This window comes from Colletotrichum jinshuiense, chromosome 8, assembly GCF_051148585.1.
Source record: "Colletotrichum jinshuiense chromosome 8, complete sequence".
NCBI lineage: Eukaryota > Fungi > Ascomycota > Sordariomycetes > Glomerellales > Glomerellaceae > Colletotrichum > Colletotrichum jinshuiense.
Window position 1 is genome coordinate 3420913 of NC_139315.1, and position 26067 is coordinate 3446979.

At 53.3% G+C, this 26067-nt stretch overlaps 5 protein-coding genes across 5 annotated transcripts; 3 read left to right on the top strand and 2 right to left on the bottom strand.

Moving 5' to 3' along the window:
• Positions 1-3819: 3819 nt before the first annotated feature.
• On the top strand, positions 3820-5364 carry EsH8_VIII_000898 (uncharacterized protein; the record flags this gene model as incomplete). The annotated part of the gene is made up of 4 exons (XM_083269940.1): positions 3820-4033; positions 4093-4341; positions 4396-4693; positions 4749-5364. 4 exons carry the CDS (start codon positions 3820-3822, stop codon positions 5362-5364), a joined length of 1377 nt encoding a protein of 458 aa, XP_083129708.1.
• A 1131-nt stretch (positions 5365-6495) lies between these two features.
• EsH8_VIII_000899 (glycoside hydrolase superfamily) lies at positions 6496-7607 on the top strand (the record flags this gene model as incomplete). The annotated part of the gene is made up of 3 exons (XM_083269941.1): positions 6496-6737; positions 6838-7238; positions 7369-7607. The coding sequence occupies 3 exons, from the start codon at positions 6496-6498 to the stop codon at positions 7605-7607; spliced, it is 882 nt and encodes a 293-aa protein (XP_083129709.1).
• Positions 7608-9198: 1591 nt separating this feature from the next.
• Positions 9199-9453, bottom strand: EsH8_VIII_000900 (uncharacterized protein; the record flags this gene model as incomplete). The annotated part of the gene is made up of 2 exons (XM_083269942.1): positions 9199-9214; positions 9299-9453. 2 exons carry the CDS (start codon positions 9451-9453, stop codon positions 9199-9201), a joined length of 171 nt encoding a protein of 56 aa, XP_083129710.1.
• Positions 9454-14666: 5213 nt separating this feature from the next.
• EsH8_VIII_000901 (uncharacterized protein) lies at positions 14667-17340 on the bottom strand (the record flags this gene model as incomplete). Its single annotated transcript, XM_083269943.1, has 5 exons — positions 14667-14696; positions 14758-15799; positions 16159-16295; positions 16870-17107; positions 17168-17340. 5 exons carry the CDS (start codon positions 17338-17340, stop codon positions 14667-14669), a joined length of 1620 nt encoding a protein of 539 aa, XP_083129711.1.
• A 1260-nt stretch (positions 17341-18600) lies between these two features.
• EsH8_VIII_000902 (uncharacterized protein) lies at positions 18601-20521 on the top strand (the record flags this gene model as incomplete). The annotated part of the gene is made up of 4 exons (XM_083269944.1): positions 18601-18822; positions 18945-19807; positions 19877-19947; positions 20055-20521. The coding sequence occupies 4 exons, from the start codon at positions 18601-18603 to the stop codon at positions 20519-20521; spliced, it is 1623 nt and encodes a 540-aa protein (XP_083129712.1).
• Between the last annotated feature and the right edge of the window lie 5546 nt (positions 20522-26067).

The following is a 26067-nucleotide window of genomic DNA, read 5'->3' on the forward strand; positions in this document are numbered from 1 at the left end:
CATTGTTATCTCCGCTTTACTATGCGACTATCCCGCATCGTTACGCCCATGAAGTAGTAGTATATCCGCGGACTGATTGGCTAGTACACATTGCCTTTGATCAATACATCCCGTTTTGTGTTAGGGCACCTTGAGAGCTGTCATGGGGCATGAAAAACGGGGACTATATGCCATTTAAAAATGGCACCCTAAACGCTAAATGCATGCCATCCTTCCTTTCGTTGGCGCAGTACGTTATACTGGTTGTACGCTCCGGCAGGCTTGGCGACAATTTTCTTTGTCCCGAATTCTCGATGTAACAGGGGCGCGGACGAGCCGTGAAAGAGATTCATGACACGGGCTGAACCCCGCGGCCACTTGAAGAGACCACCAGGTCCGGACGTAGCTAGCCTGCCTGGATCCTCATTTCGAGACAGTCAAGTCTAACCGTCGACGCGATACTCACAAACCACAGCCGTCGTAGACAGCAGGCGAAAGCGAGGGGGGCCAAACATCGTGCCACACCCTCGCGAATGCCATCGTGGCACCCGAATATTGGTCGCGACGTGGACGTTGGACAAGATTTCTGGCCTGGCAAAGTTTCTTCTGTAGGGTTGACGAGAACGAGAGCCTTCGGAAAGGATACCGTAAACGGAAAGCAGGCAGACAATAGACGTCTCCAGGATGACCAAGCAATATTCCGCACTATTGATTGCGCCCACGAGCGTCAGAAGTAAGCGCCAAGGCGAAGCGACAGAGGAGCCGCAGCCGGCAACGGAGCTACGGGCACACAGGCAAGAAGTCGAGGGACGGGGACGGGATGCAGGAGCTCGGGCGGCGATGCAAGGTGTTTGTGACAGGCACGACGACAGGGTTGTACAATGTAGTCGCGTCGCAGCAGCCCAGGTCGGACAAAATCTACGTTGTACGCGGGCGCAGGGACCCGTAGGCAGATCTTGGTGAATTTTTGATGGCTGCCATGCATCGCGAATACGCTTTAGGAAAGTCAAACTGGCTGCAGCGCCCGAGGTTCGGGATGCGACGACCTGTCATTCGATGAGGTTAATAATGAGGCGGCCCTAGTAAGCAGCATGTCCTGGATTAACTCGGAGCGTGCATTGAGAGGCTGCCGCATGTCGTCTCACTAGATTTCAGCTGGCTGCATGGCCTGACTTCGATTTCGAGGGTGCCGAGTGGTACGAGCTGTCCCTCTCCTCTGCAGCCGCATCTCGCGGATTCTGCCTCAGGGCTGAAAACTAGCGCGAGGAAAATGGCCAGGGACAGGCGCCCGAGCATCCCGTCGGCCGTGTCCAAAGTAGGTAGTGCTGTATACGGAGTATCCGTACAGTACGGGACCTTAATCAGGCTGCCTGCCTGGTCTCGGAATGTATCCGCGCGGGTGAAAGAAGCATGATTTTAGGACAGCTGGTAGGCTGAAAGGCTCATGGGGCTCGAGCAATTCCCGGTTTGCCTCTCTCGCGCTGCTGCCGACCTAGCAGGGCATGCCAGGCAGAGGCGTGTTAGCGGCCCGGTCTGGAAAATCGGCATCTTTCATTCCCCACAGCAGGATCCATACTGTGGGAGATCTGCGCCCCTACCACAAAGGAGCGGCCTCAGCCTTTCCGCTGAGCGAGCTGGGCGTCACGAGGTGGATGAAGGGCAGGGCAGCATTGGAAATGAAAAAAAGAAATGGGGAGCCTCCGTATGCCAAGACCCAGTTTGTTCCGATGCCAAGGCCTCTGGACGGCTTCACGGTAGCAATAGTGTGGGCAGACAGAAGCCGAGGGAGGTGTCCTTCTTTTGTGCGTCATAGATTGGCTTGCTGGCTGAAGCAAGCCGCCCTGGCTAGGCTAGGCTAACAGAGGCACGGCGTTGGCATGGAGGCGGATGGGTCCTCTCCCGACTCGCGGCGACAGGTTCGCTGTTCTTGAAACGACGTCGATCAACTCCATTCTTTGATTGTTGGTTTGAGCCCCGGCGACAAGCTGCAGCCGCCGATGGCTTCCAGTGCTCCACTACCAGTGGTATTTGCCACGCAAGCCGAGGCCAACGGCATGGCAGGCGAGTCTTGGAAAGCGTCCACAGTCAAGATATTGTGTGCAGCGAGCGGGTGCGAGTGCATGCTACTCGGCCGATGCGGATGACAGAGAGTGGCTAGCGTAGCAGACTATGGAGCATAGTTGCCATGGCCGCTGTGCCGTTTCGAGGAAAGGTGCCAAGCGCCCCTCCAAATTCCCGGCAGGGTACAGGCAAAAGAGAGAGATGAGGTGACAGGCCCCAACGGGGTCCCATGGTGGCCTGTGGCCGATACGTGCGCGACGGCGAATGGTCTTGGCATCTGTTCGGGGACGAAAACTGAGCGGTAAGCCGGCGGGATTGGGAGAGAGAGAACGAGGCGATGGGAGGGTGAGTGTCGTCGTAATGCTCTTGCCGTGCCGTCCAGTCACGATAGAGCTGGGCGTGCACACGTTTGCTGGTTGCAGCGCATCTGCTGTTAGTCGCCTCGACCTCACCGACAGCGGCGTCTGTTGGTAGTGTGCATACATACAAACACTGTAATGAGGTAGGTGCCGAAGGTCCGCCGAAGTCCTTGGGTGGCTGTGCACGGCCATTGGTGCAGTTGCCACCACCGTGCTCGCCTGTGGCTCTGGTTCTAATCTTGGGTGCATCGTGCGAATCCTTTTCTTCTTCTTCTTTTCCCGCACTTACTGTCGGTGTCGGTGTCGGTGTCGGCTAAGCAGGCGGATAGACTCGGCCTGTCATGCTACGGATGGCAGAATATGGTAATTGGACGCTGAGCATGGGACGGACGCGGGAGCAAGGCCTGGAGAGGTTGTTGCAGAGGCACCACCCCGGCCCTCGTTGGTCGCATTCGCGGGGAATGCTGCCAGGTGCTGCCTGCTGCTCTTCCCAACCATCCCTCCTTTTTCCCGCAAAAGGAAGACGAAAGACAAAAAAGTCGCCGATTCTTTGGGAGAGCCAGCCCAGCTTTGGACGCATGTCCCAGGGACCTTGCTGGCTGTCGGGTCCAAGCCACTCCCCGGCCGCCTGTGTCTTGAGCATTTGCCCCAATCACCGGCGCCTCCCAAGCAGGTCCCCGCAGTTCCTCAGGGACGGACAAATGGCGTTGGTGCGTGGCTGGCGGTGGTTGCAGTTGTTTACATGGAAATGCCTGCTGAGACCGCCAGCAGAGTTCGGCTGAGCTCAGCCTCAGGGAGCTGCTGCTTCCTTGGTCAGCTTGAACTGAGTTGCAGGGCATGTACTGTTTTGCTGCGCGCCCGTTGCAAAAGGTACTTGGACCAGCCATTAGTGTATTCCTCCCATGGCACGGCCGCGCACCACACAGTGCAGTGCCACTTCCCCCATACCCAATCCAGTGAGGTCATTAAGCAACGGCTACCTGGCAATAACATCCCTGGTCTCTTTCCCCTTAGGGCCGCCCACGCTGATGCACAGAGAAGGGAGGGAGGTGAAGGGCGCCTAGGTGGACAACCACTCCACGCGATCCTTGGCGCCTCATCCACACTCTCTCGTTCGCTTCCAATTCACGCTACGAGCCTGGGCGACGCTCCGCCAAGGCACCGCCGAGGTGCTTAAAAGCGATTGCTATCCCACTCTTTTTTCTTGGGCATACCCAGTTGCTGTGGTCTGCTCCCCCCCCTGGTCTCTAGGTCTCTCATTCTTGGGATCTCTATCGAATTCGCTTCTGGGTTTAGATTCTTGCATTGCATCTCCAATCTCCCCTGCGTTTCCAAACCGTCCTCACCGTCGCGTTTCCTCCCGCATTCCAACACCCTCCGATACCGACTTCCCGGCTGCGATCTAGGCCTCAACATCACCATGGCCGCTCGCCTCCTGCCTCTTGCTGCCCTCGCGGCAAGCGCTTCCGCCCTCACAGTCCCCCGCGACGACTCGACCTCGACTCCCGGCGTCCTTTCCCTGCCCGTCTACCAAGATATCAGACTGCAACCTTTGGAGCACCTGAGGAGGAGACAAGTCTCGGATACCGATGTGCCTGTTCTCAACGTTACGTCGACGACGTACCTGATTGAACGTATGTGCCGCTCTGCATACGCCCTGAGCTTGCAGGTTTTAGCTAACTCTACTTCGTAGTCATGATCGGTACCCCCGGACAAGACACCAAGGTCGCCCTCGACACCGGATCTTCCGAACTCTGGGTTAACCCCAACTGCGCCAACGCCGGCAGCACCGCCCAGACCCAGTCCTGCAGAGCCAACGGCCAGTATGACCCGAACGATTCTTCGACTTCGACCGTTTACACGGAGACTGGTCGCATTAAGTATGGCAAGGGAGAAGTGGTGCTGCAATACGTCAGCGACAACATCACTCTTCCCGGCAGTGGTATGTACATACGACTTTCCCTGACCAAGGACCTTGGCTGATGTGAATATACAGACATCGACCTGCGTGATACCATCTTTGGATATGCCACCAACAGTGTCGACCTCAACAGGGGCATTCTCGGCCTCAGCTTCGGTGAGGCTTACAACAACACCAACTACCCGACCGTCGTTGAAGAGATGAAGGCCCAGAAAGTCATCGAGTCCTTGACCATGGGCATTGCCCTCGGAACCAAGGACGAGAAGACGGGCAGCGGCCTCATCTCCTTTGGAGGCGTCGATACCAAGAAGTTTAGCGGCAAGCTGCACTCTGCACCCGTTCTTCAACCCCAAAATGATGAGAACCTCTGGCGGTATGTTACTCCACCCTTGCTGATGCTGTATGCGCATGTCTAATTATGATATCAGATACTGGGTTCAGCTCGACTCGGTTGCCTTGAGCAAGTCTGGTAGCAGTTCCAAGACCTACTCCAACTCTCAGTTCCCCGTCTTCTTCGATACCGGCGCTACTCTGAGCTACCTGCCCTCGGCCGTTGTCGACTCTATCGGAACCGACCTGGGCGGCCAAATCGACTCGTCCGTCAACATGTACGTCGTTCCGTGCAGTTCCAAGGGCACTCTCGACTTCACCTTCGGCGGCTACACCGTGAAGGTGCCCTTGTCCGAATTCATCTGGGAGGTTGGCACCAACGCTTGTGTCCTCGGTGCGGACAAGGCCTCTGACGGCAAATCGTTCCTGCTCGGAGACTCGTTCCTTCGCTCGACTTATGTCGTTTTCGACCAGGAGACGCCTGCTCTCCACTTCGCCCCCTACGTCAACTGCGGTTCGAACTTGCAAAAGATTCCCCTCGGCAACAACGCGGCAGCCAGCTTCACAGGCGAGTGCCAGAGCGACTCCGGCAGCTCGGGCTCGGGCTCAAGCTCGGGCGACAAAAACGCCGCCGGCCGTCTGGCATCCGTCAACAACATGTGGCTTGTGGCCGGCGCGCTGATGGCCGTCCAAGTTTTCATGTCCTCGCTCTAATTCGCATACATAATTGAACGGCTGGAAATCATTTGCATGATCAGGAGTTGGGGTGGGATATAAGGTCGCCGTGTTGGCGAGATAGACGGCTATGAATTGGAATTGGACCTCATGTGTATGGTGGATTGCTTATACCCTCTTCCCATATCACGGGACCACCGAACTATTGGCCTTTGGCTTAATGAACATACGAGACCATTTTGCGTCTTCCGAATTAGTTTCACGTTGCGTTGATCGCCTGTGATGACATGTGCACATATTGTGGCCAAGTGGAGTGATGTTTGGTAGTGTCTTTTGCAGCTATTTTGACATGTATGACTTTCCTGCCTGCTGTCTTCGTTGGATGCATGTATGTCTTGTCATAACACCACGAGCCGTGTTTGGTCTTGCTCGCCGTCTCTCTTTCCTGAGCGCTGGTGGCACGAATTCTGCGGACAGCGCCGTGGGCTCGAACTCCCTAGCTCTGTCCGACATCCCCGGCTCGAACGTCCTGATCGTCTCTGCACAGGAGTATACGTCATGCATTTTCCGAAAGAACGAACTAGGACTCACAATGACAGCTTTCGAATAACGGGCAACTTTGCTGGGTATGGCATCTGACATATGGCAGCAACGGCTGTTGACAAAGGTCAGAAGCGAAAACGAAAACGACCGTAGCCACGTGTTCGATGTCAAGAATCCTGCTGGGACTGTAAACTTTGACAGGAAGGAGAGATGATCATTGAGTATTTCCAGTGGTTCGTCCCATGTTATGGGGAAGGTGCGGGATGTCAAGGTTGGACCCTTACTGCGTCGCCCTCTTGCCTAACCTAGTCTGAACATGGCAAGAATGCCTCCTTCCCAAACTCACGGTGAATGCCCTCATTTGTTGTCAACTAAGGAGGCACATCTCACCACCTGTCTATCTCGTCTTTTCTTTTCCACGTCTGACGACACTGGCTTGCTAACTTGGCTGAAGTCATTTCTTCTTGCACCAACCTCAAGACCTAACCCCTCTGTCTACATCATTTCATCCAGTCTCTCTAACACCTTGACAGTAAGTCCCCACCTAAGGCAACGCCTCCTCGGATCCCTCTCCAGAATAGAAAAAGATCGACGTTCACCATGTATTCCTCGATAATCATCCCCAGCATGCTGCTGGCCGCAGGTCCTGGTATTGCTGTCGCTTCTGGAGCTCTGGGCTTTGCTCTCGGTGCGAAACAGCCGGATGGCCAGTGCAAATACCAAGCGGATTACGAAGCGGACTTTAGAGCCATTCGTGATGCCTCGGGCAGCAGCATCGTGCGCATCTACGCGGCCGACCAGTGCAATACGGCCCAGCAGATTCTCCCTGCCGCAAAAAAGGAGGACTTCCAGGTTGTCCTGGGCATCTGGTAAGTTCAACGCCCTCATTCGCCAAAACTTCAAATCCCGAATTCATCAGAGTTCAAAACTTAAATGAAGGCCACCTGCTGACTCGACTCGGGCGGATAGGCCCGACACGCCAGAGTCCTACGCCGCCGACAAGGCCGCCATTCTCCGCCACACCCCCGGCTACGAGGCTCAAGTATACGCCGTCACCGTTGGCTCCGAATCCCTGTACCGCGGCAACTTCACCGGTCCCGAGCTTGCGGACAAGATCAAGGACATGAAGAAGGCGGCGCCCCACTTCAGGGTCGGCACAGCAGATAGCTGGAACAAGTACCAAGACGGCACCGCCGACGCTGTTATCGAGCATGCCGATATTCTGCTCACCAACGCCTTTTCGTACTGGCAAGGTCAGACACGGGACAACGCTACCGCTTGCTTTTTTGATTCCATCATGCAGGCGTTCGAACGCGTCCAGAACGTCAGTGGCTCAACCAACAAGCCCGAGCTGTGGGTTGGAGAGACGGGTGAGTTGAATTCTCGCCGTTGTTGCCCTCCCCTCCATACTTATATAGCATCTGCTTTTTGCACTGAAACACCATGCATTGCCACCGCACCCATCATGTACGGCTTGCTGACGGGCCAAATTGAATCCAGGTTGGCCCAGCGACGGGACAAAGTACCAAAAGGCCATCCCGGGACATGACAACGCGCAGGCTTTCTACGGCGAGGGAGTCTGTGGCATGGTAAACTGGGGCTTCAACGTCTTCTTCTTCGAGGCGTTTGACGAGCCCTGGAAGCCCCACGCCGTTGGCAAGGACGGCAGCGAGGCACCCGAGACTCACTGGGGCGGAATGAAGGCCGATCGCACCGCCAAGTATTCGCTCAAGTGCTGAGCTGGCTATAAGTTCGCCCCCGCGAGTGACGGCAAAAGAATGATGAAAGGTTGCTTCGCTCCCGACGGAAAGTTTTCAGATGGCATGGGCAGTGACCAATCCCTTCTAGAGACGCCTAGCAAGTTATAAATGGTAACCCAGAGACAGACCTAGAAGAAATAGTTCGGTTATGACGCTTTGCTTTCTCGCATGGCAGACTATGAAATGAACTCAAACGTTCCACGCGAAATGTCCCCACGATCGGAACAGACGGTTTCCAATTTTATCATTGTCTCTTGGGTCTGACGCGTCTTTGTCTGGTGCTTCGGGACCGAAGAGAAATGGTGCCAGGCCCCCAAGGAAGCCCCCAGGTACGACAGCGAACACGTACGCCAAGCCTTTCCGGCTTGTGGGCGATTCTCCTTGTCCCTCCCTCGGATGTGCGTGTGCGGGTGGCTTAAGGTTATGGCATAAGGTTTTGCGGCTCACATATTGTTACAGATTCTGCAGCCGTGGGTGGGGAAACCGGCCTTGTCTGGACGTTGGAAACGCGGGAAGGGCCCCTCCTCACCACCCGCCCCCCAGTTCCCAAACTCTGAGGCGAGTCGAGCGTCAGTGCATCTGCACATCACACAAATGCCGCCCCCAATCTGGATCTCAAAACACAAGGCGCGACAACGGGGACGTGTTCGAAGAAACTGCGCCCGGCGCCACACGGGGGGGTTTGGTTTGATGGGCGCCATGGCGTTGTCTGAGCGGACCCGATCACGTCACACTTCTGGTTTGGCGCCAATCGAGAGAAGGGGGAATGTCAGTCAGTACTTGGGATGCGAATGGGAAGGGGGGGTTATGTTCAATATTGAATTTTTTTTTCCGTTCTCTTCTCTTCCCCCACGAGGGAAGAAGAAGCGAAGAGTAAAAAAAAGTCTAGCTATATAGTTATAGATATATATAAAATTGAGGGGGTGAATAAGAAGAAGAAAATGTGAAGAAGATGCCAAGACCCCGCCGGCGCAAAGAAGTCCGCCGCTCCGACTGAACGGAGGACGGACGTCCGACGGGGCTTATGTGAGCTTGGATGCACATTAGTTGTTTTGTGGTTCGACCGTGAATCCTCCACTGCAAAGGTCGCTGAGCCTCACTCCGCCATTCCTCCCCTATATGCTCCCCCTCTTCGGAATCCCCTCTCTCGGGATTCCCGACATCCGCCTCTTTGTGTGATGAAAATGCCCAAAAATGCTTGGGACAAAATAATGAACAACCAAAAATAAATAAGAATCGCTGATGATGATGATAATGCTGATGATGTGATGATGATGCTTCGTGAACCCGTCACTAAAGTCGTAATGATTTCCTCCTCGTCCGTCATGACGGCGTAGTAGCGATGAGGGGGGGGTTGATTGATCGGGAGACGGTTCATCGGAATCGTCGGGGGGGGGGGAAGAGCACTTTTTTGTCTGTCGTTGACAATTGGCGGTTGTGAAGAACCGGTGAAATCAGTGCTGCCTCCCTTCCCGATGAGCTCCGGCCTGTCCCTAGAGGCTCCCCTTCTCATTGCCCCGCCATCGCGATGCGATGTTCTGCAGTAGGGGCTTTCCCTCCTCAGGTTGGATCACCTTCTCAAAGGACTAGACGCGGATGTCGTGTTAGTCGCGATATACACGGTTGGTGACTCGTATTGAGCGAGGGGGGGGGGCACAGCAAGAACTTACGCGCAACCTTGGGGTGTCACGACGCCGAAGAAGCAGTCGCCGGCTACCTTCTGATCCGCCGGTACCACCTGGTTCTGGCGGACGGGGGTGATGACCACGCCGGCGGTGGCGAGTGACGCGCACAGCGTCGTCACGATGGTGAGTGAGACCTTCATTATGTCGGTTTCGGTGGTGTTTTTTGGCGGCTTTCGAAGCGGGAGCGAGATTAATTAGATGGTGGCTGCCGTTTCGATATAGCCGTGGTGGCGCTTTTCGTCCCCTCGTTTTTCCTTTCTTCTCTTTCTGGTCGGGTTTGAAATTATTCCTCCTTGATTCCTTAGCGATCGTGATCCGTCGACGTCGAACTAGCGACGAAGTCGTGGTGGTCGAGCTCGTGAAGTTTAGGTTTCTTTTGCTTTCTGGGCGGCAGGAGAGTGCGGGATGCGCAGTATGTATAGCAAAGGTTGTTTTCCTTTGGATCAGACCAGCTGGACGAGAGAGTGTGTGTGTGAGAGAGCACGGGGTGCGAGCACACGGGAACGGATTGAGTGTGTGTGTGGTGGTGATGCAAGGCAACGACCCGGGACGCGAGGATCGGATACGAGTTGGCGAGTGAGTGAGAGAGAGTGTGTGGATTAGGCTTTTTGCTGAAAGGCGAAAGTAAGAAAATGAGTGTGGGATGCCGGGTTATGTTAAAGAGCGGCTTTTGCGTGGGCGAGCGTGCAGATCTCTTGGCGTATGTGCGGCGACCGTGCGTTTGTTGCGTGAGGCTTGGGCGGGTTTGGTGAGGCGTGAGACGATGTTTGAAGCAAGGGCTTGTAGGGCGGTTGTGTGGGTGAAGAGAGTGAATGGGAAAGGCAAGTGAGAGAGAGTGGAAGGGAAGGGGAAGAAAAAAGAGTGGACGTCTGGTTTGTGAAATCGGACGATGATGGGCTGTGACGAAACTCGTCTCGACAGGGGGGGTCGTACGGTGGGCGTAGGTAAGGTAAGGTAGCCAAGCTAGGCAAGCTGGGGCAAAGTCTCGGACACGAGCGAGTCTCCCTCCCCATCCAGGGCCCTCCCATGAGTGGGCGACGGCTTTTTTGACTATTCGATGCTAAGCATTCGACGACAGGGGAATGGTTGAGCTCGAGGCCAAGGGGGTGGTGAAAGGGTAACCCCCCAAAGGGGGTTTGAGGACCGAGATGAGCGGGTGGAGTTTCAGGGTTGAAACCCGTTGCGGCGGCGGTGCGACCTGCGCGATTGCGGTGAGTGTCGTTTTATTGCGCGCTCTTGTCATTGTCTTGGTGTTCTCTTATTTAAGATTTAATCAAATTAAAAAAAAAAAACGAAGACGCTCCCCCTCCCCGTCTACCGGAGAGATGCTGGTGATGGTGATTACATCGGCCGGGCCCGAAATCGTGCACTTTGCCGTCGCGGGTCGTACAACCAACGGTAAGGGTGAGACAGTTGAGACAGCGGGAGGGGGAAAAGAGGCGTACCGCCCAAGCCGCCTGTGACCCCCGGGAGGGGCAGCCCAGGGACCGACCTAACACGACGGATCGTCAGAGGCTCCAACGCACCAAGGAATTAAGGTTGTACGGGAGGTAGCGATTGGATAGCAGCTCAGGTACCAGAGGTGCGATGGAGGGTTGCGCTCCAGACCTTCTGGAATGGCTTGCCGGGATCGGTTGGATGGCGGCTGTGCGGCGCCTCCCTCCCCTGTCATCCCCCTCGACGTTGCGCCGCTGTGATTGGCGGTGGAGGAGGGGACATGCGACACGCCCGGATGTCAAGGCCAAGCCACACACAATGGCTAATACGGCCTCGCATTTTTTGGGCGGATTTGCCGGGCTATATGGGTCGGTTGATGCGGGGCGGGTCACGGAACGGGGCCGAAGGCCCAAGGGGGAAATGGGGATCTTGGTTCTGATTGGATTGTGGCGGGGAGTGGGGAAGGGCACCTGATCACCAGGAAGGCGGAGGAGAGGGAGCTTCTGGAGAGGGAGGATTTGTTAGTGCGTTCGGGCATCTGTCCTGCTGCGGCGGTTCTGGCTGGCAGACATCCCTCACCGAGGCCAGCAGCAAGGTAAAACCCGGCTGCCACATCTCCAAATCAGTAAGGGCGTGCCTGGCCGAGCCAGGGGTCTCGCTGTCAAAAGTCTCCCTTGACGAGTTCAAAACCCCCCACCAGCCCCTGTGGCGTCCTGCGGGATTCTGCTCGCATTGACAGTCATCAATCAGTCCACAATCACACCCCGTCAGCGATTCATCGACGTGATCCCGGCCGGTGATCTGGCAAGACATCTCGCGGCCAAGACTTTTTCTGTCGTTCGTTGATCGCTGGGAGACTTCAGACCGCGTCCTAGCTGGGGGCTTCCAAGACTTTTGACGGGGGGCTCGGCGCGCGCCTGGGGAAGCAAAGCTGGGACGCGTGGCCGTCTTTTGTCTGGACGAGGAGGATCTGCACTTCGATTCCAAGGGGGGGGGTCTTCTGTCTAGTTCGTTAGTTGGGTTATGCTATGTGAATCCCTCTTCTTCGTCAAGGGAGGCGCGGTCCAGCCCACATCGCGATGACGAACATCGAAACGTGGCTGCTGCTTGGTGAGAAGACGGGCGGGCGTTTCTGCCACTTCCCTCTCCCTCCTCCCCCTTTGCTTGCCGCAGAGGACGGGCTCAAGACTGCGACCGGCCGCTGAGGTAATTCGCGTCCATCTCCCAATCGGCGTCGGGCGAGCTCAGTTGCCGGCCACAGCAGCCGGGTCACACCCTGACTCGGGACGCGGAAATTGACATGTTCTATGCTGGGACGCTGGCAATGCAGGTCATCGTCCTCTTTGTCCCCTTCAATCTTTTCCCGCAGGAGAAAAGCACGTGCCAGAATCGGCTGTTCTTTTCGTTCGATATTGGGGGGGGGGGGGGTCTCTGTTCTACTGACCCTTCTGAGGCTCTGCCGTTCTGTTCCGTAGGCTCCCGGGTCGTTTCTGTGGGCTCCTAGACGTCTTCGTCGCTGTTTGCTCAGAGCCAGTGCGCTCGTCCTTGACACGCCTCGGGGGAAAACACCATGTATCTTCCGGTCAGTTCCCTTCATGCTTGCTGCTGAGTGCCCACGAGCGAGCTTTCTGCATCTTGTTTGGTCAGTTGGGGGCGGCGCGCCGCGGAAATCTCGCGGGTTTTTCGTCCAACGATGATGTCCAAACACACACACATACAATACACGCACGACACGATGCTTCTCCTTCCTCAATGGCTGGATTTTGCCGATTTTGCCCCGAGACAATGTCTCGGTGTCGTCGTCTCCCCCCCCCCCCCCCCCCCCCCCCGCCCGTTACACAATGTCTCTCCAAGGCGGGGGCGTTAAACAAAGGGGATTGTACCCACGACGGCGCTATTGTGTTCTAAGAATGTGCCCGAGTCATTAGCCAACGACGTACACGCCAACGGGGCAATGAGCTAGCCCAGCAGCTTCGTCACACCGCATTCCTGGGCCGTGCTGTGAAGTCTTCTTCGTGAAACCTCTCGGGCCGCGTTCGACGTCCTGAGCTTGACCTTGTCCTCGTTTGGGTGCTGAAGACATGTTGACAAATGTGCATGCCCCGTGCTTAGGAGAGCAGTTGCATAGTATAGTGCTTTACTTTGCCATTGACTAAACCTCTGATTGTCGGCCAATGGGCCAATATCTTGAAGAGTCCAGAAGCCATCATAGCACCACTACTTGGTGTTGACCTCTCTAGTTAGAAAGTGGGTTTTTATTCATTGCACCCCCATCCCATATTCTCCATAGACAACTCACGATGGCATCTCTGAGAAACATCTGCCACTGCTAAGATATATTTTCATCGTAGAAGATACAAGCTTACAACAATCAACTCTAGCGACGACAAGTTCGTCTGTGGCTTCTTCATCACGTTCTTTCTATCACATGCACAGGAGGAAAACTAATATTAACCCATGGTAACGAATTATGCTACTGTTTAGTACTACATCTTTGATTCGAAAGCCGAGGTTGGAAAACCTGATAAATAAACCAGAGGCGCCGGAGATTGTGCGGGTTCAGCATCTCAAGGCATGCCGTTGTCCTCCTGGTGAACCGTTTCTGCCTGCTCTCTTTCCTTCTCAAATCTTTCCAGTGCCTGTGCACAGGAGTTGGTTCCAGAGTCATCTGGCCCAAAGAGGCGGAGGTGGCGCTTGTATGCTTCCTCCATCAAGTCCTTTGCTGCCTCGTATTTCCGGCTATTTTGCTTGATACAAGCCAGCCTGTACATACAGCCAACTACATTCTCATCATCTGAGCCGGAAAGGCTTTGGTATATCTCGAGTGTCTGTGCCATGTTCATTTCCGCGTCTGTCCATCTCCCTTGCCTCTCCTGTAAGTAGGAGAGCCATCTTATGTCGCCGACGGTATCTTTGTGTTTTAACCCATCAATCTTCATTAAAATCTCGACCAACTGAGCTCCTATATCAATAGCTTCCTCGAGGCGATTTTGTCTTTCCAGGACCCTTGCTAGTCCACGCATAAGTTCCACCATATATACATTAGCATTGTCGGACATGACGTTGCGACTCATCAGAGCCTGGCGACAAACAGCCTCCGCCTCTTGCAATCGATCCTGTAAGATGAGTATCTCCACCAGTCCCGATAGACTGTGGTGCACGAACGGGTGGTTGGGTCCCCAGGCCTTCCGCATTAACTCTACTGCCCGAACGCAAGTCTTTTCTCCTTCTTCCAGCTCGTTTTGGATTATCAGAAGCTGGCTCAGATCGAACATAAGATACGCTCTCACCCAGGAGGCGGAGGAATTGTGCTTCGCAGATTCATCGAGAGCAGTGACCAACAATCTTCTCGACTCTTCATACTCACCATCGTAACGATGCAACAAAGCGAGCAGCCGCATGGATTCGAATACTGCGAAACCCCCGTCCGGATAAACGTGTTTATCAAGAACCATTAATCTTAATAGCACTTGTTTCGCCTCTTGGCTGCGGCCGAGCTCCGACAGGATGTGAACCAAGAATCGCATGAGATGGAGCACATCTCCATTTCTCTCCCCCAATACATCCACTGCCAAGGCCAACCCTTTCCGTAATATGGCTAAAGCGTCGTCGAACTGACCCAAAGTGCGGTGAAGGGTGGCCATCTTGTACACAAGGGATATTCTCCTGTTTGTGGTCGTAGGAGTATCGTGGCTATCGTTTTTCAGGACGGCGTGCGCATGCGGAAGGGCTTTGCGAAACACCTCAACCTCCTCGGGGACAGTATACGGGAAGAACAAATCCATCGTTACTAGCGCATTTTCGGCGTACTGCCTGGCTGAATTCTCCTTAGCAAGCCATCCCCTGGTTGCCAACTGAACGAGTCGGTGCATATCCATGCTCTGGTTTTTGCCTTCTGAGATGAAGGAAAATGCCTTTAGTATCCCGAGAGCTTGTTCGAGCTTAACTAAATTGACTTCGTCTTGGTAAGAGGCAACTCCGATATAGTGATTATCCCCGTCACGTACTTCACTGTCGACTTCTTCATTATCTTCTTCATCATAAACTTCCTCGTCGTTATAGTTGCCATCTTTGTCGTTGTCGGGGTCGGCTTTCTGGTCGTTGTCGTCATCGTCGTCGTCATCGTCCTCTTCTTCTTCGTCCTCTCCGTCTCCTTCTGAACACTCTCCGCTTCTCTTGGCATATGTTTGAATTTCGGCGTCGTTTGCAAATGGTACCCGATTAGGGATGCCTCTTAAGTATATTATAATGAACCAACGTAAGATAGCTTGCCGGTCAAAAAAGGACATGAGCGAGAGCACTTCGCTCGCCAACGGATTAACCCTCTTGATTTGCTCGAAGGACACCACCCAGGTTGCCATGACAGCACGTGGCATTTCAGCATCGCGCCCGACGGCCTCAAAATCCTGACTTAGGAGTTCGACTACAGCGTTGTCGCTCTTGTCCAGAATACTGAGATACCGGTCGATGCTTATGCTGTTCTCTTGCATAAAAGCAGCGGCCTGAGCAATGGCTAATGGCAGGTTCTCCAAACGATCGGATAGGGCTTTGGCGCCCTCGGTTGACAATGTATGGTCCCCAGACATTGTGCGAATCATCTGGGCGGACTCCTCGTCATTCATTCTCTCCACTTCGATGGGGGCGCGGCCCGGAACGAGCCGCAACCCGGCTTGTTTGTTCCTTGTTGTAACAAGAATCGACCCGTGGCTGCAGTCTGGAATGAATTGGCTCAAGTTATTCCCCGTGTTGGAAGTACTGGGTGCGATGGAACCACCAGTCTGTGGAGATTGCGTAAAGAAGAGGCTAGTGTCGTCGGCGTTATCGATTACCAGAAACCAGGGGCCGTGATCTTTCTTCTGTAGCCAGGACTTTACAAGTGCTAGAATATCAACCGAAGGGTCCTTGTGCCCAGCAATGTCGCATTCGTTGGCAATTTCAACGAAGGCTTGACGGAAACGGTCCGCGTTGCTAGCATAGACCCAAAATACAGATATCTCTGGGTGATGTTTCTGAATCCAGTAGGTATAGGCGACAGCAATTTGTGTTTTCCTGTACCAACTTAGCGAATTGGCCATCTACTCCTTGGGACATTACGTACCCAACACCGCCGAGACCATGGAGGCAAATGCGTGATCGACCTTGGCCTTTGGCATACTGTGGGCCATGGCCGAAATCATGTCGCAGGCGTTCGAGCACATCAGATCGCCCAACAAAATCGTGATTTTGGAGGTGAGGGACAACAACTGTACTTGAAGACTCAGTACAAATAAACCCAGTGTTACAGCCTTTAGTAGCTGAGGTACGCACAATGTGCCTTTGGTTTGTCAGATGTGATCTGCGGGCCCCTGGCCATTTGCTCCTCGTTTTGATTGGCTTCCAATGGCATGATTTTCGAGTCCTGTACTGACTTCGTTTCTTTGATCCAACGTCGGAGTTCAGCGCACACGGCTTTAAAGCCAGGATCCTCCAGACTGACGAACTTTGTCATGTCCTGGTGATTATTGCGGATCCCGATCGGTATGTAACCCGGAAGAATTGCAGACTCCTGGGGAACGACCTAAGTGACGACGAGTATTAGTTGGGAAGGTTTAGCCTAGCAATGGCAATGACACGTACCAAACCAACACCCGGTAAGGGGAGCTCTTCGAAGAAACAGGTTATCTCGATCGCGCAAAGGCCTTGCCTGTTACGCGACTGGATCATGGTATGGAAACTGTCCTGTATCCGCGCCAAAACCTCCGAGTCTCTGCGAAGAACTTGTACAATGTTGGTGTTTGTTTGCTTGAGCACCCCGATCGATTTCGCAAGTTTCTCGGCCCAGACAGCAAGCCCCGAACCATGATGGGGCGTGCCAAGGAAGACTATTCCCTTGGTTGAGTGGAGAACGCTTTTTAGATGTTTTTCGGGTCTTTGGCGAGAGAGAACGAGAGCCTTCCGGTATTCAAAAGAGTCAGCTACAAAAGTCGCGGGCAGAGCATCGATCCGAATGGCAAAGGCTGGTCCGAAATTACTCACATCCTCACAGACAAGGCCTCCCATGCTATGACAAACAAAGATGATTGGCCGCTCAGTCTACTGTTATCAGCTCCTATTTCGGCACAGAGAACCAACAGACTAACAGTATCGTCTTCCTCCCGAAAGTTCGCCAGTGCATTCAAGAGGTTCGAGGCATGGTTCCCGACGCGGGCCTCCGATACCACACTGCGCCAATCTGCAACGGATGCGTCGTACCCAAACGTGAGTATTCGCGCGTTCGGCAACTTTGTCGGCAACAGTGTCTTTGGCCAGGGCTCGGTGGCATCGTGGGCGGTCCAAGTATTTTCGCGGTGGCCCGTGAGGCCGTGGACGAACACTATGCTGTGAGACAAATAGTGGTTAGCATGAGCATCCGCTTATGTCGCGTTGAGACATACATACTCAACAAGGGCGTTGTCCACTGGATCATAGAGGAGTTTGATACCGGACGGGAAGATGACCCTTGACGAGCGCGGGGCAATCGAAGCCGTGGAGCCTTCCGGGGAGAGAACCTCTCCGGCGCGATCCGGGGCTGGGCCCCGGTCTCGGTGCCGTCTGAAGGGCAACCACTTCATAGTCGAAACGGCGATGTGCTCCTAGCATGAAGTATCGAATGGATTTTAATGGACGTGATTTTTTTCGTCAATAGGATTAACGTCCCGGAGACGGGGTTTTGGAAAGGCTACCGCCGTCCAGACGTAAGACGGCAGGGGGCGCGGCCGGCCCACGTGAGTGCGCGCAGCCTGATCCAGGGCGCCTACTCGTCTCGGCCACCCAATCAAACCGGTATCTCGAGCTTATCTACATTTGAGGAACTGTAAGTACGTAGTCTGTACCTGATCGAATCGCATGACGAGCTGCCCTCTCGACGACCATCGTACCGTCAGGTTGATAGAGTCGCAATGTTGCTCAACTTCAATTGGCAACCCAATAAGACGTCTGAAAAGAAGTTGTGATGATGGTTGTGACCTCAGTTACAACCAATGTTGCGAAAGGCTTGTATTTAAGTAGAGACTTAGTATTGCTATAAAAGGAGAAGAACTTCATATTCCAAAATAAGCATCTTTAATGAGTATTGACGCATCTGGGTGCAAGTTAAGAGCCTTTGGCAACAGCAAAGAGTCTCTTGAAACTTAGCAAAGACGTCCACAGAGCCGGCGTGCAATTGTAGTTCATCTAAGTAATTATGAAAAAGACGGGTGAGTCTACGTTCAAACAACACGACCCAACTTGTTTCAGTAAGCAGCCACTGAAGCCTAGCAGGAAAATGCAATCACCAATTCGTAAAAGTAGTTTCTCTTAACAAGATGCAAAACAAAAGAAAAACTCTTTAACAATTAGTGATCCAACCTTGGTCGCGATAGACACAGTATTGGAAAACCTTGGCATGGTCAGTTAGGTGCCTTAGGTAGAGCTCTGCTATACAGAACCCGGACACGAGCAGTTCTTTCAAGACGAATGCGGTAAACATTATCACCCAAAATTGGCCATGACTGTTGACTGTACGTAACAGCTGACTGTTCTTAAATCTATGGGCCGCCAAGGCGTATTCCCGGGAGCATTCATCCAAAATGGTAGCTGGGTGCTAGTTATGTCTGCTTCCGTGAGGTATCCCGGCCATCACGCAATAGCTCGGCGCCTGCTCCGCCCCAGAACACAGCTGCTGCAAACCAACGCATATATAGATGGATAATTACTATCGTCATTGTTATTGCCACTGTTCTGTTCTAACTGCACCTCTGCGCCCCAAGCTGTACGCCGCTACCAGTTGACGGCGCTAGATATCTCTCACCTCCGTTGCATCTCCCCGCTGACTGAATACAATCGCGGCCAAGATGCCCGCCAGAGTATCCCCGGCGCAAAACCCCGCCACAACCGGCACCGACATCCCTGTCCCAGATGTGGCCAACGTCGGCGCCGGTGCCGGTTCCAAGGAGCTCCCGGCCCAAGAGATCCGCAATGTTGTCAATGAGGATCTCGCCGAAAGCTTCCCCAAGCTATCCAAGGCAAGAAGTATACTTCTAACAGCAGTGGTATCAACCGCCGCTCTGCTCACTGTACGTTCCTTTTCCCCATTGTTTTTCTTTACATGGTCCTGCTGCCTGCCTCCTTTCCCCGACCAGGTAGTAGCAGTCAAGTGTCGACGGCTCACTAACACGGTACGCACGCACCTAAATAGGTCCTCAACGTGCAATCCGTCGTAATATTGCTGCCTTCCATGTCGGAGGCAATTGGCATCCCGCCTGCCCGCCAGCAGATTGTTGTCTCCATCTACAACATTTCGACGGGCAGCCTGATGCTGCTATGGGGCCGGCTCGCCGACGTCTACGGCCGCCGCATCGTCTACCTCGTCGGCTCAGCCCTCTTCGCCCTCTCCAACCTGTGCCTGCCCTTCACCAGGTACGAGATCCCCTTCCACATCGTCCGCTTCCTGCAGGGCGTCAGCGGCGCCGCCGTGATCCCCTCTGGCATCGGCATCATCGCTTCGAGCTTCCCCCGCGGCAAGGCTCGCAACAACGCGTACGTGTGCATCTCGGCGGTCGCCTCGCTCGGGTCCGTCCTGGGCAATATTTTTGGCGGCGTGGTTGGCGGCTTGCTGTCTTGGGAGTGGGTGTTCTGGGTCCCCGCCATAATGGCCGCCGCCGCCACCGCAGTCGCCTACTTCGTCACCGACACGCCTCATCTGCGGTCTTCCCCAGCCTCTAGCAGGGCAGCAGCGGACGGTAGCGAGGACGTCCGCGCCAGATCCGTGGACTGGATTGGAGGCGCCCTCGTGTCGTGCAGCTTGGTGCTGCTGCTCGCGTCCTTTACCCAGGCCAACGTGATCGGCTGGTCGACGCCGTGGATCCCGCCACTCATCGTCGGGTCTGTCGTATTATTGGTTGGGTTCTGCTTCTGGCAGCGCCGCCTCGAGAGGGACCCTTTGAGGGAGCCCCTGCTGCGCATCTCCATGTTCAAGAACCTGCAGTTCTCGGCGCTGTTTGTGCTGGTCGGATTCTTTTACGCGTCGTTCAACAGCTTCTTGGTTTTTGTCACCTTTTTGTGAGTTGCTTGCTTCTTCGAAAAGTCGTCACAATGAAGGTCGCTTGAGGCTCACTAATATGATCGCAGCTACCAGGACTACCTCGCCCTCAGCGAGCTCGACACCACTCTGCGCTTCCTGCCCGCCGGCATCGCTGGATGTAAGTCTTCCACAACTTGGCCCACAGCCCTTGACCCATGGCCTTTGGACGACCACCGTGGCAAACCGGTTCCCGGACGCTCTTGGCTGACAAAAAGGTAACCACAGTCTTGATATCCTTCGCCGTCTCCCCGGCCCTCTCCCGCATCCGCGCCTTCTACATCCTTGTCTTCGGCTTAGCCTGCGGTGTCGCGTCCCCGTTCATCATGGCTATCCCCGCCATCCCGCCCGAGACGTCCTACTGGGCGTACGGCTTCCCCGCGATGTGTCTCTGCTTTAGCATCGAAATCGTCTGGCCCGTCATCAGCCTCCTCATCGCCGCCAGGCTGCCGTCGGCCGACCAGGGGCTGGGTAGCGGGCTATTGCAGAGCGCCAACAACGTCGGGCGCGCGCTGGGACTGGCAGTGGCTACCGCGGTCCAGACGAGCGCGCAGTGGCCCGCGGAGGGCGGTGGGTTTGCGGGCTCACCCGGGTTTCTGTATGGGGTGCGGGCGGCGCAGTGGACGAACGTCGGGTTTTCGGCCGCGGCGCTGGGGATTGCGGTTGCTTTCTTTCGGGATCTGGGTCATGCTTGAAGATCCCCTCGTCTGCTTGGAAGGGGGAATGCTGAGGCGTATGCGCCGTTTGACCGCTAGACTAGATGATTCTTTTTCTGATAGCATTCACCAGTATACTTCTAACGTCTTACATGCTCCGGCTACGACATATCTAGGGAGACATAGGTGGTTTGAGTACTTCACTTATATAGGTCTGGTTTTACAACCCATGGAATAGCCACATACTTTGGAGTGACAATCCATAGGCACATACATCTTTTGGAAACATATGGTGGTTGAATAGATCCATCACATCCATGTTAGACAGGCTATCTGACAGTATTTGTGTCTTGTCATCTCTTACATATTTATTTGTTTTCAGAACTGAGTTTGAAATGAACTTAACGGCTTGATTACAAGCTTAGTGTATACAGTTCGCGATAAATAGCGGGTGTAACAATCCGCTGTTCCATCTACCGGCAGATTAGGAGTTGGTGTGTATTTGAGCCTTGCTGATTGGTTTAAGGGCCATGCGACTTTGAGAGCAAAAATTACTATACTATTAGATGTCATATTTCTGTTAATTTAATTTGATTCCCTTAATGTAACTGGTCCCACTCAAAAGTGTGTGTCCTCCTTCTACTAATGAAGTTGGTTCTCTAGTGCATCAGGTACAGTTCAAGTTTGGAACTTGTAGGTGCACTTTTCAATTCAAAAGAGGCCTTCAAATTTCTCTTGGAGGAATAAATATCCTGCTATGTAACTATTTCCCAGCCGATTTGGACCTGAAGGATGATTCCTCGATGGTCGATAATCCGACCCCTTTGACAACAGCCCCTCGCAGGATTGCGCCAACTTCTCCCCAGTCTTTGCCTTCATACATGTCATACCTCTCTGTGATCTTCTTGTCCACAGGAAAAGTGACTCCAAACTCTTCAAGGGTTTCCAGAACAGGGTACGCAAGAGAATCATTTCCTAGCGTCCCTCGGCCTCCACATAGAAGCCACCACATAGCGTCTGTGGAAACGCTTATATTTGTGGGCTTTGCTGCCAAAAATAGTCGCAAAGCATGCGCGTTGGCCATTTCTACCGCTGTGTTTATCACGGTATTGTCTACCAACAATGGTAGTCCACTTTCTTCCAAGATTCTCATATTCTCTTCCGAGAAATCGCTCTCAGTAGCGGCAATCAAGACTTCTCCCGAGAAGCTACAACCTTGGAAGTGTTGAAGAACCTTTCTAAGAAGTGTCGGATGGCACTTTGTGAGTGCAGTGCTTAAAGTGGCTTCACTGATGGTTGGTTCGTCGAAGTGGTTGAAGATCTTGGCAAAACAATCCTCCCGTCTCTTCCTTTCCTCGCGTACTTCCCCATCTTGCCGCATTCCCCATCTATCCTGGCTTACCGACCTATTATCTAGGCCTTCTATAAGCTTTCCAATTATGTTTTCTTGAACTGAGACATCTGGTTTGTGTTGCAGAAGGGTCACAGTGAGCTCAAGGCCATGCTCCGTTGAGGCTATTGAGTCCATTACCGAGGATGTGATCTTCCCTGTGTCGTTTAAATGAGAGAGAATAATTCTCAGATCCGCCTGGGTCTGCGTTATCGAGAGCATTTCTTCCGTTACATGAATGGAGGAGTTCATTTCCCACAATTTTGATAAGTGCGATTCTGGTTGTAGATCAGGGCTACCCCAGGTCTCGACATTTCGAGATTCGAGCAAGGCCATGACTGTGTAACCCGACGGCTTCAATCCAGGCTCAAAGTCGAGAAGAAATTTTGCTACATCCCATGATTCTGGGCTCAGAACCGCAGTATTTAACACCGCCTCTGTGATTCTAGCCTTCGTTGTTAGCTGGAAGAGAGTTTCGAGCTTCTTAGCGTCGTTTTCGTTGCCTTTTCGTCTAGGCTGAACCGCAGCTAAGAGGTTTGCTTCGGTGACAACATAGCCCTCGCAGTGTGAGTAGAATTGCTGCAAGGAGACTGTGGAGAGTGCCTGAGATGTCATCAATGCTGTGAAGATGTTGCTCAGCACATCCTCACGGGAACAACTATCAACCAGCATCTTGAAAAGATCTGGCTGCGGAGAAACTAGGCCAACGTCGAGAAGACTACTTGATTTCTCCGACTTTTCACACCTTGCCATCAACAAGACGGGATCATAGAATCTGGTCACGATCATGGAGGCGGGGGTGTTGCCACAGTCGTCTCGGAAAAGAGGATCTGCCCCATGCTGAAGGAGAAGCTCTATGATCCGTCTGCTTGCTCCGAGCCGGCACGCAAAGTACAATGGAGACCCCCTCGAATATTGCCCCGGATTGGGGAGATTTCTTTTCTCCAATGCGTTTGTGGAACGAAGACGCTTCGTATTTGGCCATTCGTACGTTTCGAGTGCCAAAGAAACCCTAGGATGGCGCGACTCCGGCATGCTGCAAGGGTTGACATCAGCACCACGGTCTAAAAGAAGTTCCAAAACGTCGAAGTTGTCGCCTTCGATAGCCGCATATACCGGGGAGTAGAAATAGCCTCCGTTGGAATTAATACAGGCCCCTGTATCTAGTAGTAGCTCAGTTATGGCTCGACATCCCAGGAATGAGGCTATGTGGATGGCGGCTCCCAAAGTTCTGCACTCTGTTTCCGCCGGAGACCCAGCTTCTAGCAAGGATCTGATGATTTCGAGACAGCCCGAAAGATGTTTGCCCTTAAGCATACGTTCATGCTTGTGATAGAAGTATTGTCGGTAGCCTAAATCATTTGTCCAACTCTCATATAGCGGAAGATGGACAATTGCCTGTTCGAGCCCTTTGGTCATGGGCTTTGGCCGCAGATACTTGACAGCGCAGCCCTCCAATGCTGCTAAGATTGGGCTGCCGTGCTTTTGACATTTGAATTTTGCATCAGCACCATTCTTAAGCAGAATTTCGACCACGTCTGGATTCAAATGGCAGGCTGCCACATGCAGAGCACGTTGCCCGTCTCCAAGGTTTGAATTGACATCAAACCCCTGACCTAAGAAAACGCAGACTGCAGTAGAAGACCCAATTTTGCACGCCCTAGAGAACCAACGAGTGCTGGCGTTCAAATGGGTAGACAAAATCCCGAAGACGTCGGCGTGCCTCTTCTTCCGTGCGATTTCTGCAGCTTGGGCACAAGCCTCCTGGTGGTCGTCGCTGTCGCCTAGCTCGTCCAGGAGCATCTGAACAACGGGAGCATGGCACTCGCTGCATGCCTCCGCAAGGGCATTTGGAAAATCAGGCGTAGACTGTCTGTATATGGTCGCTTTTCGAGAGAGTAGATATGAAACCATATCAACTTGCCCTCGAGAGGCAGATTCAGACAATGCAGTGCTTCCTAAGCCGAAGTCAATGTCTGCTCCGTTCTCTAATAGAACATCAACAATATCGCCGTGACCCTCTGAAGCCGCAATATGGAGTGGAATCCCACTACCTTTCAGGTATTTGTTGATACTGGCTCCATGGCTAATGAGCATCGCCGCGATATCCCCTCGGCCCTTTGCGCATGAAACATGAAGCGGTCCATGTTGGTGGACGCTGTGCACCCTGCGTCTTATCTCCACAAAGTCGGGATCTGCTCCATCGGCCAATAGTCTCTTAACCATGGTCAAATTTGTGTTCGAGCAGGCTTGCATGAGAGTCATCGAGATATTCTCGGAGAATCCTGCTGTCTGTTTCTCATCGGAAAGAGTACCCCCTATTGGAAGGTTTGCTAATGTTTCTATCTTGCCGCTATCAATGGCGCGCTTGAGGGCATCAGGGTTGTTAGATTTAGCACCGTGGCTAACAAGAAGCGTTGCAATGTCCTGGTGGCCCTCGGAAATCGCGTAGTCCAGCGCGGTCACATTATTTTCGGAATAGTGATGCTTGTCTTGGACAGACATATTCGGCTCTGCTCCTTCTGCTATGAGGATTCGAACAACCTCGGTGTGTCCCAGATATGAAGCCGCATGCAAAGCCGAGCCCCAGTGGCCCCCTTTGGCGTTTGCATCAACCCCACGATCGAGTAGAAGTTGTACATAGACGGAATCACCACTTATTGCGGCCATATTGAGGAGGGTTTCAAAGCTGTTCTGAAGGCTTACTTTCTGTGAAGAATAAATGGACAGCAGTCTGTGCACTGTAGCTCCTGGACCGTTATGAATGATGTCATCTATTCTTGCGCGACTGAAGTTTGGGGAGCTTGTAACGAGGGAGAGTGCTGAGTCAAAAAGTTGTGCGACGACAGACGAAACTTGAGGTATCGTTATGCCTGCCGCGATTAAGATCGATATTATGTCGGCTCCGTGGCTTGTTCGTTTGACACATTCCAAGAAGACATGGTCCTCTTCGGGAAATGCGTCAAAATTTGCGCCGCGGTCAATCATCAGCTTTATGACATCCGAAGCGCAATGCCGTGCAGCTGCATGCAGCGGGCATATAGTTGAATCCTTGCGGGGTTCTAACCGGACACCATGGTCAATTAGTTGTCGTAAAGTATCCTCATGTGGAGATTTATCTGCGGTTTCGTCGTTGGATGAACCCAGATACCAATGACGAGACTCGAAGCGTCGAAATCCTCGCATGCATGCTTCCAGTGAGGTCATGGACCATGGTGGCTCATACTTTACGGCGGCTTGAGAATTGCTTACAACCAGAAACCCGTCTGAATCCACGCCTAAATGGCACAGCCACGTCCCGGCGTCATCGGATTCGATGGTAAATGTCGTCGGTTTCTCTTCTTCGCCTATGGCGACGTCCACGGCTTGTTCGTTTTCCAACAGAGCCCTCACCACGGCCGCATGACCATTCTGACAAGCAAGAAGCAGACACACTTTTGAGACCTTGTTCGCATCGTCTCTTGTATTCTCAGTGTTCAACATAGCCAATAGAGCCTCGACGAATCCGAGGCCGGCAGCCTGGAGTGCCATGAAGTGGGGCAGCTCCCTGGGTATGTATGATCTCCTGGCGCTCAATATTAATTTGGCAATTTCAGACCTGTTATCTTTGACCGCCGCTTCTAATGCTCGTGCAATGTAGATATCTTGATTCAGTATAAAGCCGTGAGAAGCATCGCCGAGTAAGGTTTCTGCGAGCGAAAAGTGGCCGAGGCCGCAGGCGGATACGAAGCCTTTCGAGTACGTTCGATGATTAATGTGTCCAGGATATTGTTGTAGTATCAATGCAGACAATTCGGTATCGTTCTCTCGTAAGCTCGCTTTGAACGCCTTGGTGACAAAGGAAGATCTATCGGATACGGGAATGTCTGTTGCTAAATACGGTAGAACTGTTTTGACGACATCGGACGTACGATAGCTTGACCCAAGAACTCGATATAAGCACTGTATCAGCTCTTCCTTGTCTTTGAGGGAACCAAGTAGCCACTGGAGCGTAACAGTCTGACTGTGTTCCGAAGCCGACTCAGCAGCTATTAGCTTGGAACAGTGCTCGTCTTCGCTGATGGCTAGCAGATATTCCAGAACAGAAAGATGTCCATTTTCAGCTGAAAGTGCAATTAAGTCGTTCACTTGTTTATGACTATTGTCTTTGACGACCTGTGTCTTCTTGATGAGTAGTTTGATGACTGCTAAGTGG